General features: G+C 36.4%; 2 protein-coding genes across 5 annotated transcripts; both read right to left on the reverse strand.

Moving 5' to 3' along the window:
- Positions 1-1013: 1013 nt before the first annotated feature.
- On the reverse strand, positions 1014-6884 carry LOC103441700 (CBL-interacting serine/threonine-protein kinase 8). 3 transcript variants are annotated; one of them, XM_029106291.2, is made up of 14 exons: positions 6328-6884; positions 6026-6088; positions 5855-5926; positions 5642-5749; positions 5469-5543; positions 5059-5112; positions 4806-4931; positions 4322-4411; positions 2724-2852; positions 2520-2642; positions 2085-2201; positions 1799-1855; positions 1636-1710; positions 1014-1465 (listed from the first exon to the last, which is right to left on the reverse strand). In XM_029106291.2, the coding sequence occupies exons 1-14, from the start codon at positions 6484-6486 to the stop codon at positions 1364-1366; spliced, it is 1350 nt and encodes a 449-aa protein (XP_028962124.2). In that variant the 5' UTR covers positions 6487-6884; the 3' UTR covers positions 1014-1363. The 3 variants fall into 3 exon arrangements, with proteins under 3 accessions (XP_028962124.2, XP_017183860.3, NP_001315906.1); XM_017328371.3 differs by having other exon boundaries at positions 2520-2639; positions 6328-6879; NM_001328977.1 differs by having other exon boundaries at positions 1364-1465; positions 5855-5919; positions 6022-6088; positions 6328-6486.
- A 1417-nt stretch (positions 6885-8301) lies between these two features.
- Positions 8302-15090, reverse strand: LOC103421316 (phosphoenolpyruvate carboxykinase (ATP) 1). 2 transcript variants are annotated; one of them, XM_070825998.1, is made up of 13 exons: positions 14969-15090; positions 14514-14816; positions 14230-14405; positions 13024-13177; positions 12841-12925; positions 10594-10694; positions 10188-10486; positions 9871-10044; positions 9671-9736; positions 9344-9522; positions 9094-9263; positions 8794-8962; positions 8302-8683 (listed from the first exon to the last, which is right to left on the reverse strand). In XM_070825998.1, exons 2-13 carry the CDS (start codon positions 14795-14797, stop codon positions 8540-8542), a joined length of 2001 nt encoding a protein of 666 aa, XP_070682099.1. In that variant the 5' UTR covers positions 14798-14816; positions 14969-15090; the 3' UTR covers positions 8302-8539. The 2 variants fall into 2 exon arrangements, with proteins under 2 accessions (XP_070682099.1, XP_008357562.3); XM_008359340.4 differs by having other exon boundaries at positions 14920-15066.
- Between the last annotated feature and the right edge of the window lie 760 nt (positions 15091-15850).

The raw sequence follows: 15850 nt of genomic DNA on the forward strand, positions 1-15850 counted from the left end.
TTAACTAGTTTGGTAGACAATTGTGAGCTTAGGCTTGACTTGTTGGAGGTGGATTCTCTACCCTTCTATTCCCATCCCCTCCCCTCCCCTCCTCTCACACATTGATTTTTATCTTATTTTCTCTATAAAAAAAATCAATATAAGATGTTGATATGACTTAACCGTGACCGTTCAAATAGAAGAGGATGTAAGGGTAGAGAGATTAGGAGAGTAGAGAATCATCCTCCTAACTAGTTAGTTGTTGCTTGCTTGGTATGAAAATTGAAATTATGAGATGAAATTGTGGTGAACTTTGATTGAATTGACTTTATTTATGTGATTGTGAAACTGAAACAGGTGGGATGTGCGGGCAGTGGATGCAAGCCTGCAATTGTTAACTCTTTTTTTTTTTTTCCTAAAAAATGGGTGAGCTTACTTGTTAAAGAGCTTAAAATTGTAAAAAGTTTTAAAAGCCTAACATTTTGGGCTTCAAGGCCCAATCCCGAAGTAACCCGAAAATCCCGAAACACTTTCGGGAATCCTGAATTTCGGAAAATGAATAGTTTCGGTTCGATTTTGGGATATAAAATCCCATCCCGAAATGTTTTGGTTTGGGATTCGGGTTAGGGGTTTAGGTTTGGGATCCCGACCCGAACCAGCCCTAATTTACTTCAGCTAGAAAAAACACGTCGAAATTGATACAAACTTGGTTCATATGGCGAGTGATATGACATGCTGTAGGAGCCTAGTAGCACTTATTGTCTACTTTATTAGAGAGAAGAAATCCTGAGTTCAAATTTTATGAACGACAAAATGTTAGAACGAAACAAAATCTCATATTTCATATAATTTATTCTGGGATTCATGTAGAGTTTTTGGGAGCAGCCTCTCCATAAATGGGGGTAAGGCTAGCCGACATTCACCTCTCCCAGATCCTGCGTAAAGCGGGAGCCTTGTGCACTGGGTACGACGACCGATTCATGTAGAGTTTATAGTGTGTGTTTGTATGTGTGAGAGAGAGAGAGAACTGCAGATACATAAGAGGATATGTTCATAGCTTTAAAGAGTCTCCTGGTTAGCTACGTACGCACATTCCTCACATCCTGATTAAGACTCGGTTTATACAAACTTTTACACTAGAACAACTCGATTTATACAAACTTTTACGCTGAAAAACAAAAACGAAATACATCTCTTTCCTTCTGGATTCTTCTTAATCTTCCCTCTTCTTCAGGGGCTGTAGTGTCACGGGGAAGGAGATTCCAGCCGGGGTTTGGTAAACTGCGGTTACAACTTCAACACCCCGTGCCCCCAAAGGTCAAAACCATCACAAACTACACGTCAAGCACTGATAACCGAAAGCAGACGATGCGCATGTCAGAAATCAGCGCTTCTTACTTTTACTCTTGCTGATCCTCGACTTGCTAGTTTCAGTAGGAGGTTTCCAGATGATATCCTCAAGATTGCTACAGAAGTTCTTGTAAAACTGTATAACAGAAGCACATCTTTTCAATTCAGAACTAAAAGAGAGACGAAAAGCCATAATCTTTTACATGCAAACAGACGCAACCAACATGCATGCGCACACGCAGGTGATACAAGCTACCATGTTATCGATACCAAACAAAAATAGTTAGAAGCAAAATGAAAACTAACCTTGAGGAATTCACTAGCATCTCCGGCGGCTTTCTGAATGTCTACCATGTAATAGGTCGGAGCAACTTCAAAAATCTGCAGGCAATAAAAAATATTAAAAATAATCAGTCTACTAAACTGGTAGGGGTGGCTTCAGTTCAGTGTCGGAGGTGTAAAAGCTTACTTCAAGAATAATGGAGAAATGAGAAGTTTTATTTGCTGAAAGACCCTCCACTCTCATCTGGAAAAAAAGAAATATACGCATGTTTAGGAGTGAGTTTTCAAGTACTTCTATCCAGGATTGTCCTCCCAGAATTATGAACAGACATGCTTGCGCGCATGCACACATTTAGCAAACAAAATAGAAGTAAAGGGACTTGTATATATCACGATATTGGTAAACAAATAAAGGGGAAGAAGTAAAATGAAGCAGCAAAAATATAGATCAGTATAGATCTGGGCTGATTTACCTTATAGTTGCGAATGTGTGTCTTGAATCCCATTGATTGGGCAACAACTTCCATACTGGATAATACAACCCTTGCTGGCTTTTGTGAAACAAAGCGCGTCTGATATTTCATAGAATCCTACAATTGGGGAAGCAATTCACATGTCAGATAAGTAGGAAACCGGCATAAAGTAACTATCTTGTGAAAACTTGTGTCCATAAGCAAAGGTCATGATGGTTAAATACTGAATCTCAATTGACAGTTGCTTTGTGAAGATTTTGACAGGTTGAAGGAACAAGATAGAACAGTATAAGATTAGCAGCTTTAAGGGTGAGAGGGTACCTTTCATATGAAACACATAGAACTTTACACCAAATTGTAAAACTGGAAGTATGGTTTACTGAGTAGCTAAAGGATAAAGATAAAAGGAAATCAACCAATAAGCTAGTGTCTTACCTTTCCACGGTCAAACATTGTTGCAAGGTTTAAGCCTTGAGATAAAATTATTAAGTCAAATGCATTAAGAACTAAAGGACCCATGTCTTCATTTCCGTGGTGCTCGATAGCCCTTTGTTCCTGCTATAAACCATATATAAAAGAGAGTTACTTGTGTTGTCAATCTCAACAAAATAAAATGTAGCTTCGCTAAGTCTTGACAACCTCAGAGTCGGCATCATCAAAAACAGCATTCACATCATCCAGATTTACATCTTCATATTCAAGTAATCGGGCAGGAACATAATTCTTCTGAAACCACTCATCATTTCTGATCTGTTCAATTTTAATACGCTGCATTTACACAATCACACACACAAACGTTTCAGAAAAACAAAAACCAAAATAACTCAGTGAATTAGATATTCAAGATACGTAAATCCCAGAACACTAATTACATAGAGTTCATTCAATTTTATTCAAATATAGTACTTGATGTTTGTCCACACTTTTGAATTAAATCACTCAGGGGGGGTGAATAATGTGATGCAGTGGGAAATAAACTTTTAAAAATAGCAAAAACTTAACCAAGAATGCAAATGTATGTCATGAGTGGGTCCTGAACACTATTGACGTTAAAAGGAAAAAAAAGAGAGGTCATGTGGGTTGAAGAATAATTAAGGGATATATCCCACTGTAGATGGCACAAGCCAGTGCTCATAATTCTCAATAAAGAAAAAGGTATTTATTGTTCGTAACAACTAGACTTCTACTTTTAATATTAACTATTCCAACTTAGAATTTTTAACTGCTCTCCAATAAAAAAATTAAAAAAAATAAAAATAAAAAAAATTAAAAGTACTACAACTTTATTTCAGTCATATTCCAGCTAATCTAGAGTTAGATTTCTCTTGCATTACAAGTGCAAATATGACACGCTTAAAGGCACTGACTTTATTTCAGTCATATTCCAGTGAGGAGCGTTTTTCTTCAGACCAAGTTATGATACCTTAACACCCGTAACTGGGATTGGTGACTGAAAGAAGATTGTCATGGCCCAATCCAACGTTGGTGACAGCCAGAGGAAAATGTTTAGAAAGCACATAAAACATTAGTTCTTTAGAAATCTTTAACACACGGTACACACCAAGTTCTGAAAAACTAAGTTTTACTTGTCAATTTAAAATGCATTGGAAATAAATCATTTAATGATGAAAGAAATCTGAGGACATAGTAATGTTGGTGCTTGAGGAAAACTATAAAACTTGAACTGTGGAATATCACATGAATCTTTACTTACGCAATACCAAATTTTCTTTAATTACTAAGGGTTAAAAAATTTTAAAATGAACATAGAGCAAAGGTGATTTATATCCGAAATTTCAAACATGACGGTCTCCCCTGTATATATCCCTTGGCACGATGAAAACACCAAATAAGGGAGGGAAAACAATAATACAGAGATAAAAAAAATAAAATGGTGACGAACTCAAGAAAAGTGCAAAGGCTTAATGTTGGGTCAAAGACTAAACAGACTCATTCCGGTTTCCGATTAAATGAAGCATAGGCCTTGGTACTTCTAATTAAATACTTATCTTCTAACATTTGTTTTATTACACACCTCACCCTTATCTTCGTTAGTTACATGTGTTATTTCATTCCAAGACTTTAAGATGTCCACTGTAAAGCAATATGATAAAAAACTGACACCAACACTTTGCAATGGTGTTTTTGTTAGATATCGAAATAGTAATGAAGCAATAAAATGTGCACTTTACGCATACAAAAACTGAACAATGTCTTATAGCTTAGCCAATACTTACATTTTCAGGGTTTGTTTCTAAAATTCTGTGAATCAAGGATTTTGCTCCCACTGGAAACCAAAATGGGCATGTGAAGTCTGCTTTCTCAATCTGCAGAAATTAAACGATAGTGACTAGTATTAACATCCTACTTTGACATCCTTGTGGAAAACTAGTCAACAGACAAGGCAAAGTATTGAGTTGCAACAGAAACTAGATGATTAAAGAATCAAACCTAGCATCCACTAGAAACTGCACCTAAAAATAATGTCAAAGGGGTATCTAGCATGTGAAAGAACAGAGACAGAATTTCTACTTTCCTTCACAATGAAATACACTTAATCACCCCTTCAATGTTATCATATTGTGGTGGTAACTGAGCTACTCATTAACCAAACATAATATTTTTCAGAGTGTGCACATATTGATCCAAAATATCAATCAAGAAACTTAATGCTGAAAGGCACAATAAGCAGAAATGAGTACAAATGAAAGAAATTCATGCCTTACTATATAGTGTGGTTAGGTCAAGCTCATCAAACGGAAGATAACCTGCCAACAGAACATAAAGGATGACCCCACAGGACCAAACATCTGCCACGGCACCATCATAACCCTTGTGACTGAGTACCTAGAGCACAAAATAAAATATAAGAATAAAGAATCAGCATATTACACGACAATGATTGAAACTAGAAGAATCAGCAGTTGAGATATAGTCAACGTTTAACGCTGAAGCTAGATAAATTTGTCGTTACCTCAGGTGCTACATAGTTAGGGGTGCCACAGGTTGTCCGAAGGAGGCTGACTCCCTATGTGCAGACACCAAAAAAAAGAGTCCCGTCAAAATTAAGTCTCACAACCAATATAATGTCAACAAAACAGATGAATATCAAATCTCTCAACTGTTAAAATGTCAAACAATGAGACATCACAAAAATGAGTCCCGACAAATATCAAATCTCATAACCATTATAATGTCAACAATCCCAACAAATATCAAATCTCTCAACCGTTATAATGTCAGACAACGAGACATCACAAAATGAGTCCCGATAAATAATAAATCTCACAACCATTATAATGTCAACAATCCCGACAAATATCAAATCTCTCAACCGTTAAAGTGTCAAACAATGGACAAGAATGATTCGGATAAGAATCTTACTTGTTCAGGCAATGCACTCAGACCAAAATCGGAAATTTTTAAATTTCCAAGAGAATCAAGCAACAGATTCTCCGGCTGCAAAGAACAACGATAAGAATCTCACGCAAAAGAACACTGATAAGAATCTCATGATAAGAATCACAACAGCTAGCTAAATGCTATAAAAGGAAGACCTTTAAGTCTCTATGATATACTCCCTTGCTGTGGCAATAATCCACCCCATCAATAAGCTGTTGGAAGTATCTCCTGGCTTCTCCTTCACTTAGTCGCCCATGATGAACCTAAAAACAGGCGACTTCAACGTTACCATCACCATTTTCTCAAAAGAAGTAATGGTCCACAATTCGAAATTGAGTTGTGGTATTTGAAAAGTTAGGAGTACTCACGATTTTATCAAACAATTCACCACCAGTAATGAACTCCAAGATTATATAAATCTTAGTACGGCTCGCTAGAACCTACGGGAAAACAACATCATCCTCAGTGACCGACTGCACATGTGAAACAATTTACAGAAACAGAAAGTTTTTGCAGCTAAAAATAAAGATATGACATGCCTCATGCAGACGAACAACGTAGGGATGCCTGACAAGCTTCATGATAGATATTTCCCTCTTGATCTGCACCACACATATCAAATTTCTTTTAAGAAAAAACCTCAATTTGGAAACTGGGTCACTCTGTAATCCTAGATACTACATAAATCGGGCAGTAAAAATAGAAACCAAGCTAAATCAGAAAGTGGGTAAATTACCATAAACCAAAAAAAAAGGTGGGTAAATTAGAAAACTATTTGAATTCAAAATTAAAATATGCAAAACAGGTAAATTGGGTAGGTTTCTGGGAAATTGGAGGATACCTGGTCGACCATCTTGTGTTTAATGATGGTAGTGCGATCCAGCACTTTCATGGCGACACTCTCACCCGTCTCAGTGTTTTGAGCAAACTTCACCTTGGCGAAGGTCCCTTCGCCGATCGTCCTCCCAACCTCATACTTTCCCACTTTCCTCACCACCATCTCTCTCTGAGCTCAAATCTCAGCTTGAGAACATTAATTGCTCTCTCTCTCTCTCTCTGAGAAAATAATGAGAAAAGAAAAGAAAAGAGAGAGGAAAGTAGCAGCTGACGCCTTCAAATTTCAACAAAGGAAGCAATCAGAAATCAACAACTTTGTGCCGAATATTTAAATGGGTACTAATTTCTGATTAGACAGAACAAAATAGCCGCTCAAAGTGCGTTTAAATCCCGATGAAAACGATGAGGGTAATCCAAGTCAAGAAAGACAATAGAAGGTGAGGGTTTGGTGCTGACGATCACTCTCTCTCATTCTCTCTCTCTCTCTGACACCTTTATCCTGCTCATGACATCGACCATTATTCCCTGGCCTGGATTTCGGGCTTTAATTATTCCAAGATTTGGAATGTTTTAAGAAATAACTAAATTTGTAAACCGATGTGTTGTCAGAAAAAAAAATAAACACGTTAATCGGTATTTTACTTAATTAATAATTTAATTATTTATAATTATACTACTTAGTTTGTAAATTTAGTTTAAAATTTTTGATCTCTTTAATATTGTCTTTTAGGAAAATAATAAAATTGTTTATGTAAAGAGAAATTGGGCTTACTACACTTACTAAAATTAAGAGATTATTAACAACTCCTGATACTATTTATTTTTAACGAAAATGACATTTTTACTTTAAAAAGTTACTTTTTGTATTATTCACTTATACCTTTATTTTGTCTTTTTATTAAAACTAAAATTTTTAAGAACTTTTCATTAGTTTTCTTAAAATTAATCATGCTCTCAAAATACAAACTTTATTGGTTTTTCGTTACGAAATTATCCTTAACTTAATGTCAATAATCTATCAATATTATGGTCAGAATGAATTAGTATTGGTTAAAATAGGCGAGTAGAGAATGTATTTTTAGAACATGACTATTGTTGGTTGGTGGTTTGTAAAAGGGCTACTAAACCCAAATACCATAAGAGTGATGTTGTACATATCCACTAGGTCGCATGGACACAAACACAGATACGGCGATATGTTAAAACTCAAAAAGGGAACACAAACACAGCTAGGATATGATGATTAACATATAATAAGTATTACATATATTAAAACAATACTTGGAATTCATAATATTACAAAGTACTCGTATTCATCAAATTTATTCACTATATATAATAATTAAAAACACAAACATAATAATTAAAACAACATGTTATTCGAGTCTCAATGATCTTCAAGTTTTAGGTTTTAGGTTTTAGTGGTTTCAGCAGTTTTGATATTTACAAAAATGCCCTCATTTTTTTATATTTACAAAAATACCCCGTCATGTTTTGACTGTGTCCTGAACATGTCTTAACTGTGTCCAAACTGTTGACCGTGTCCAATCCGTGTCCGAGGCGTGCCTGAGTGTCGAACACTCGGACACTTTGGGGTTTGTAATGAAGAATTGTGGAGAAAAAACATATGGGATCACCTTCATAGGCATTTAATGCTCTTGTACGCATCTTGGATTAGCCGAAGATGGCTTTTTGTACTTCTAGTCAATGCTTGATGACCATTTCATTGTGCCTAAGATTGAGCACTATGGTTGTATGGTTGATCTGCTTTGACGCTCTGGTCTTTTGGACCAGGCTATGAACTCTGAGGAAAATGCAATGGAAGCAGGTGCCGTTATTTGGGCTGCCTTACTCGGGGCGTGTCGGGTATACAAGAACGTCGACATGGCGGAGTTGGCTATTGAAAGGCTCATTCATTGAACTCGAACCAAAAAACCCTGCAAATTATGTCATGCGGAGGTGACCGTGCGCAGGTAGCTTCTTAAACCAAACTCATCTTCCACAATCCATAAAGCTAACAATTACATGCTTTCTTTACACAAGGTTTAGAAGGTTGCATAGAGTAATCGGGGAACACAACCAAGAAAAATGAAAACTGAATTGACACTTTCTTTACACAAGGTAGTGAGTTAATTGATCGGTTCACATGACATGGATAGATATACGTATAAATGTTCATTATTTCATTTCATTTCATCAATCACACAGCTGCCGGATCAAAAATTTGGTCCCGCTGCAAGAATTTCCCCGGTCAGCTTGTTGTCCTTTCCGATCTTGTGATTCATGAACACCTCGAAGTTCTTCTTGAACAGACCACCCAGATGAAGTAGTGTGTCTTTGTAGGCTTTCTTGTCTGACCACTGCCGTTGAAAATATTCACACAGATCCAGTTCATACAAATGAAAAAATGCATACCAAAATTTAAAGCAGCTAGAAAATACGTAGACGGAAAAAGAAATGAGCAACTTACGGTGTTTATTGGGTCCAGAATTTCTGAAGGTACACCCTCAATCTCTGTAGGAATCTCAAGACCGAAAACTTCAGTCTTTGAGTAGGTTGCATTCAGAAGGTCCCCCGAGTGGATCGCATCGATAATCTTCCTGGTATAGGCTAATTTGATACGGTTACCTGTTCCATACCTGCAAAAGAACTAAATGTTATACAATCGAAGTGCACTGACTAACTCTTGGTCTAGTTGTATTTCTCTTTCCAATGCTGGACGAGCATCATCAAATGCATCAGTGGATTTCTGTTTCAATAGATTTTATACCTTCCTGCAGACCACCCTGTGTTAACAAGCCACCCTGTGGCTCCGTGCTTCTGCATCTTTTCAGCCAACATTGCTGCATACCTTGTCGGATGCATCATAATAAACGCTGCACCGAAACATGCTGAGAATGTAGCTTGTGGCTCCTTAATACCATCTTCTGTTCCAGCTACCTATTTTTGCATTCGAAGTTCCATCAATAAAATCAAATGCATGCAACTACTACAAACTGGAAAGAAGGTCAAATGAATACCAAAGCAGTGTAACCGCTGATGAAATGGTACATAGTTTGAGCCAAGCTCAGCTTGCTCACTGGTGGAAGCACACCAAATGCATCACATGCCAGGAGGATGACATTTTTTGGATGGGGGCCAACACACGGTATTTTAGCATTCGGTATATACTCTATTGGATATGCTGCCCGGGTGTTTTCTGTAACAATGTTTGCCAAGGTCAAACCAAAAATCGGCAGGACACGGTAAATAGTTGTACAGTTCAAGAGAATGTTCTTTATAAGGACTGTGATTCATATCATTCTCTGTAACATCTTATTCACTTGCTACTACTTGTTACTACTTACCAGTAACAGATTTCTCTGAGTAATCAACTTCTCGATTATACTCATCAAACACAACATTCTCCAAAACTGCCAAACACATATGCAACCATATTTGATAAGAATTTGAAACATCACTCCAATCATGACACAGAACCGAAACATTTTGCGCTAACTGTCGTTTTTAAAGTAGAAAGTTCAAATTATATCATGATGCTAATTACCAGTCCCGAATTTGATAGCGTTCCAAATATCTGGTTCCTTGTCCTTTGACAAATCAATGCACTTGGCATAGCAACCACCTTCAATGTTTGACACACCATTGTTGCTCCAGCAGTGCTCATCATCTCCAATTAGATACCGATTATGGTCTGTAGACAGAGTCGTCTTCCCAGTGCCTACGACAAACATAATGCAGATGATATATATATTCCAGGATCAGTTACACAAACACGAAAGAAACTGAAACACAAAAAATTTATGCATCCGTCGCCAATTGATCCTTGCACACACGGTTGTGGCAGTGCCATAAAACTGTTACCAGATAAGCCAAAGAAAAGGGCAACATCGCCGCCTTTCCCCATATTGCATCCAGAGTGGAGGGAGAGGATTTGACGCTTAGGCATGAGATAGTGCATGACACTGAACAGGCCTTTCTTCATTTCTCCAGCATACTGGGTGCCAAGGATGACCATTTCCCTCCTAGCAAGATTGAGGTCTACGCTTGTAGAGGACGTCATGTGGTGAGTGAAACGGTTACATGGAAACTGCCCGGCGTTGTATATTGTGAAGTCTGGAGTACTGAAATCCTCCAGCTCTTCAGGAGTTGGGCGGATGCACCTGTCATCCAGCCAGTTATCGTTTCAACACTATGCTAAGAGTGTAATATGTTGTTGCATTCAGCATTATGCACTTAATAATCTTGGCATATCAGATTCATTACTTACATGTTATGCATAAAGAGGGAGTGGTAAGCTCTCGCAGATACAATCCGAACTTTGATTCGGTGTTCTGGATCCCAGTTAAGAAACTGATCATTCACAAAAACCTGAAATACAGATTTACCATAACACCAGTTACTATCAAGTATTGCAGGGTGTACAAATTGGAAGAACCAAAGAGATTAGGAAAATTATCAAAATGGATTCATATGTTTAGTTTGTTTCTCTCTGGCTTGCAAATAAATCTGTGAAAATTAGCTCGGTTCTTGAACTATTGTTCTATAGTTCTGTTACAACTTGCCTAGTGTAAAGTCCATCGTGTTGCAGACCAATTTTGGCAAAACAAGTACTTGATATCACTAATTACGTATTATAACAAAAATAGATTGAAAGCATTACGTAAATACGAGACGAAATTACTCGTCAAGCAATTGTCAACAGTATAGTTAATATGTTTGCACCATATATGACTGATGATATAGTTAATATGTTTGCACCATCATACTTAAAATTTTCCTTTTTACTTTGATAACAGTTTAATTTTGATGATTGGACACTAAAGAAAGAAAATATTTCACTTGTGCTTTATTTCACTTGTAAGTAGGGGTGCAACTCGAGCAGGTTGGCAAATTGGATGGTCAACCCAACCTTTACCATTCGAGTTTGAGTTGGGTTTGGGTTCATGCGGGTTTAGTCAGGTTCGGGTTTCAATTGGGCTCAAGTCTATTTGGGTTGGGTTCGGATTCGCCCAACTTTATCGAGTTCAATCTTATAACACTTTATTTTGCATGATTTTTCAAATTTTGAACCAATGTCAATATTAGTTAAAATTTTAGTTACATATCATCATCCACACAAAAGTTAAAACAAACAACTTGGAGAGTATTTATAAACTAAATTACAAGACATATACCAAAGCTTCAACCAAAAGAAATGTCCATATGAAAACCGACAATAAACATTAAGTATAGTCATTTCAAAAACTTATGCATAACTTATATAATATGAATTGCGATGGATAATATGTGGGTGAGCGAATTCAGACTCAAAATGGGGTTGGGTTTGGGTTGACACGAGTGGCCAAGACATCGACCCAACCCCACCCAATAAATGATCAGGGTGAGGTCCGATTGGGTTTGGGCGAGTTTTTTCTTCATTCTAACCCGCCCGATCGAATTTGAAATCGGATTGGGCATGGACGGATTTAGGTTGATCCAACCCAAGTTGCACCCCTACTTGCAAGCGAAAGATTTTAGGTTCAAAAAAGACTTTCTTAGATAGTGAGTTGCTAGTACATTATTATGGCGGCGTCAATATGTATGTACATGACTCATGAGGATATGTGTTACATCTATGATTAGCTTATTGAATCTTTACATGACAGCAGCAAACAGCAAGACTTTCGTAAGGGAAAAGAAAAGGTCCAAAATTAAAGACTGGTCAGACCAAACCAACTAAAATAGTTTGGTCAACTGTTTGTTTTAAATATCATGTAGCACAGTCACTTAGTACTAAAGTCAAGTGATACTCTTCGTCACTTGTAAGTGAGAGGTTTTAGGTTCAATTTTCGTCAAAGGCGAATTTGAACCACTTTATTACCAATTCATTATGAGGTCAAGCCCACCTTCTCGTTTGTTTAAAAAAAAAACAAATATATATCACGTAGCACAAAGTTAAGTTGATGAATAGAAACAAAAGCGACTGAGGGGATATCATTTTTTTTAGCAGCCAATGCATCATCATATACACCTACATATGATACTAGGCATATTGTTAATGGGTTACAAATATAATATTTGCACATCCCTTGGATTGAGGAAATGGATAACAAGAAGATAAGCTTACACGCAATCTAATCTGCAAACTGTCATTGCCAGCTGATTAACATGTTTGATCCATGGTTTTAGGACCCCATGTTTAAGCACAAAATGTTTAAGATATTCAGGGCCGATTTACATCGATTTTATAAGCGTTAAAAGTGTTTTCAGATAATTAGAAGCATTTTTGGTTGTACACGATAGACAAAACCTATTTTAGCGTTTTTTTATTTTATTGTTCTATTACCAAAAGTGCTTTTAATAACGGTTTTCACAAGAGCATATTTCGAAACAAGCTCTTTACTCGTCTTGTTACCAAAACTTGAAGATAAACAATTGAGTTGTAGAATTAGTCAGAACATGAATATGGACGATTGAACCAATAATAGAAAAACAAATGAGGAAGAATAATGATCAACACGTCTTTGAGTAATACCTTGTCCAAGGAATTCAAGTAATCTACAGCTCTTTCTCTGTTCACTAAGAAAGTATGCTCGTCCATTTCAATGTTGGGTGAGCCCCTAATTCATTAAGCAAAACAAATTATCACTCAATTGGGTAATTAAGGTTAATCAAATATGTTAATTGCGGTACTTAGAAGAAGCAAGCAGGCACTTACTTTCCCCACCAAAGCTCGTTTTCAGTTTCTTCATCTTTGACAACTCGTTTGTCTCTTGGAGAACGCCCAGTTTTTGCCCCAGATAAAGTGGCCAACGCACCCGATGCCGTTATAAACGAACCTTTCTCATACTTTATAGCTTGCTCATATAGTTCTGTACGTACATATGAAGAATAAATTAGTTTATAATTCATGTTTAAAATACTAATATCGATGAAAATATTAATATGCAAATTTATAAAAATATCAGTTTGGATTACTTTGAAGGAAAATTGTTCAAAAATGTGAAAATTTAAAATGACTCTTGGGATTGTCATACAAACCATACTACATATATTAATCACTAATTAATACTCAAATACTAAATAACCTGTCCTTATCCTACTAATTTTTTTTAATTTTTATTTATTTTATCTTATCCCACTAATACTATATGCTCCAGCATCTCCTTGGAGTCTTATCATGATTATTTTGACGAGTTGATTCGTACACGCAAGCACATATAATATGTGCTTTCGACCTGTAACATCGATTACTATGAGTCTATAATGAATTGTTATTTCAAATAGATGTTAAGAGATTTTTTGTTGGACTAAAATCATGGTCTCGTATCCTGTAGTTATTATTTTACTTATATTATTATTATAACAAGTGACTTTATAATTGAGTTCAAATAAAAGATGATAAGTGTTTCTTGTTTTTAAAAGTTCAAGAAAAATTAAATAACTAGTGCACATTTTTTTTCAAAATAATAAAACATGTGTTAAAATATTATTGGACAAAATCTGAAAAATGAGAATATGCAGTACTCCCTAGTGAGCAACTAAGTATTATTCTTTTTTGGAAGTGTTATTGGCACTCCAAAAATCTCATTCACACTTCTTACAAGTGTATTTTTCTTTCTAAATATAGACAGTTTAGAGGGTAGAATAACATTTTTAGAATGCCAATCACAATTTTTTTTTTATCAACATATATGGACTATAAATAGGACATACTAACACAGTTATCCACCCTTATTTTAGCACATTGAATGGTACATCACATTATAACACGTGAAATGATACGTTATGTGACTTATGTCCCCGATACCCACTAAATATATAAGATATTATCACCTAATATGATCCTTACCAATCTATGATTATTCCTATATCAACTTTATAATATTAATGACTAATGAGTAGGGATTGCAAATTGAATTACCAGCAGGAGAGAGATTGTAAAGGATATGGGTAAACTTGAGGGCACTATCACTGACGCCAAAGAGAGAAGCGTCGTAAAGATGATGTTCAACATGCGTCGCCTTCTGCCCATCTGACTTCGGGTCCCCCTTCACCACCTTCGGCCCCGTCTCCCTCGTCAGTGAAGCCAATGAGGCACTGTCACAGACACCCACGTTGCACAGTGCACCACCATTTGAGTAACATAAAAACGCAGCGTTTCGGTCAGAACTCAGAACTGCATGATTAATCTAAACAAACACGTACCTGATGGACTGGAGCTGCTGCCTGTGGCGATCCTCTTCAGACATGGTGGGGGTAAAAGCCCCCTGCGATCCGGTGATGGGGGTGGTGGGTTGCGACTTCTTCTTCTGAAGAGAGTGGAGCTCGTCGATCGTCTTGGCCTTCACCGGCGTTGTGCTGTCGTCGTGGCAAACCTCGGCCGAGGACTTCTCATGCTGGGTTTGGATTTTCGGCAGTCCATGGCGTCCCATACTTCCAGTCCTTGAATAGTTAAACCCTCCAATTTCTGCCCTATTATTCTGAGCCATGTTTGTTTATTTTTTTTCCCTGCAAAACATGCAAAATATATTTGGCTAAATAATTAAGCAATCCAAATGAAAATCGAGCAAATAATCCTGTAAATTAGTACCCGATACTAAACATTATTTACCCTTTCTTTTGCATGTAAAGGATGGGAACAAACAAAGAGAAATTCGAACCAGAAACTGAGAGTGAGACCAGTCACCAAGAAAGCCTGCTAGTTTCAAATTACGGGAGGATGAAAGAGAGAGTTGCAGATTTTGATATGAGAGATCACTTGAAAACGATCCATATAAAAAGGCTTTTAGTCCCGGGATTCAAGCTTTATAGATTAACTAGAGTTAGTTTAAGTAACCATGGTTGATATTTATTAAATGATCCTTAAATCTTAAGGAAAACTAATGAAAAAAGTTTGAAAACTTTGAATTTGAATGATAAGTACAAAATAAAGGGTAAAATAAATAGTACAAGAATTAATTTTTAGTGTAAAAATATGATTTTTCGTCAAAATAAACAGTACTAAGAGCTTTTCGTTAAAGTTCTCTAAATCTTATATATAAAGAAATTAAAATAAGAAAAGTCACAGTTGCAGATAATATAATGGGAAGAAGAAATTTCCAAGTTGAAAATAAATGTGAAACGCTTTTCAACATGGGTGATCATGTCAAGTTGACCCAAAGCGAAGACGCGTTTTGTGTTGCAGTTGGATAAGAACGTCATGTCTGTTACACCTGTATTCATTCTTTCTGTTCTGTTCATCCAAATTAGGGTTTGCTCAAAACTTGTGATGTACGTGCCGATGAGCAGCTTACAATCTTACCCGTCAAATGGGTTGAGATGCAAATATGTTTTGGGTTCAATTCAACTTGTATTCAAGATGCAAATTGTTCGAAGTTTAGTTGGTTAGAAACATTTATGTTTGCAACTGAAATTTCAAGTTCATATACCCTTCTTCTTTAATGTCGCTTGTAAAAAAAATAAAAAATTTAAAAAAAACCTTGTATATCTCCTAAATAGAATCTTAAATATAACGCATATTATTCGATTCCTTCCAATAATAT

Source organism: Malus domestica, chromosome 08 (assembly GCF_042453785.1).
Source record: "Malus domestica chromosome 08, GDT2T_hap1".
Taxonomy (NCBI): domain Eukaryota; kingdom Viridiplantae; phylum Streptophyta; class Magnoliopsida; order Rosales; family Rosaceae; genus Malus; species Malus domestica.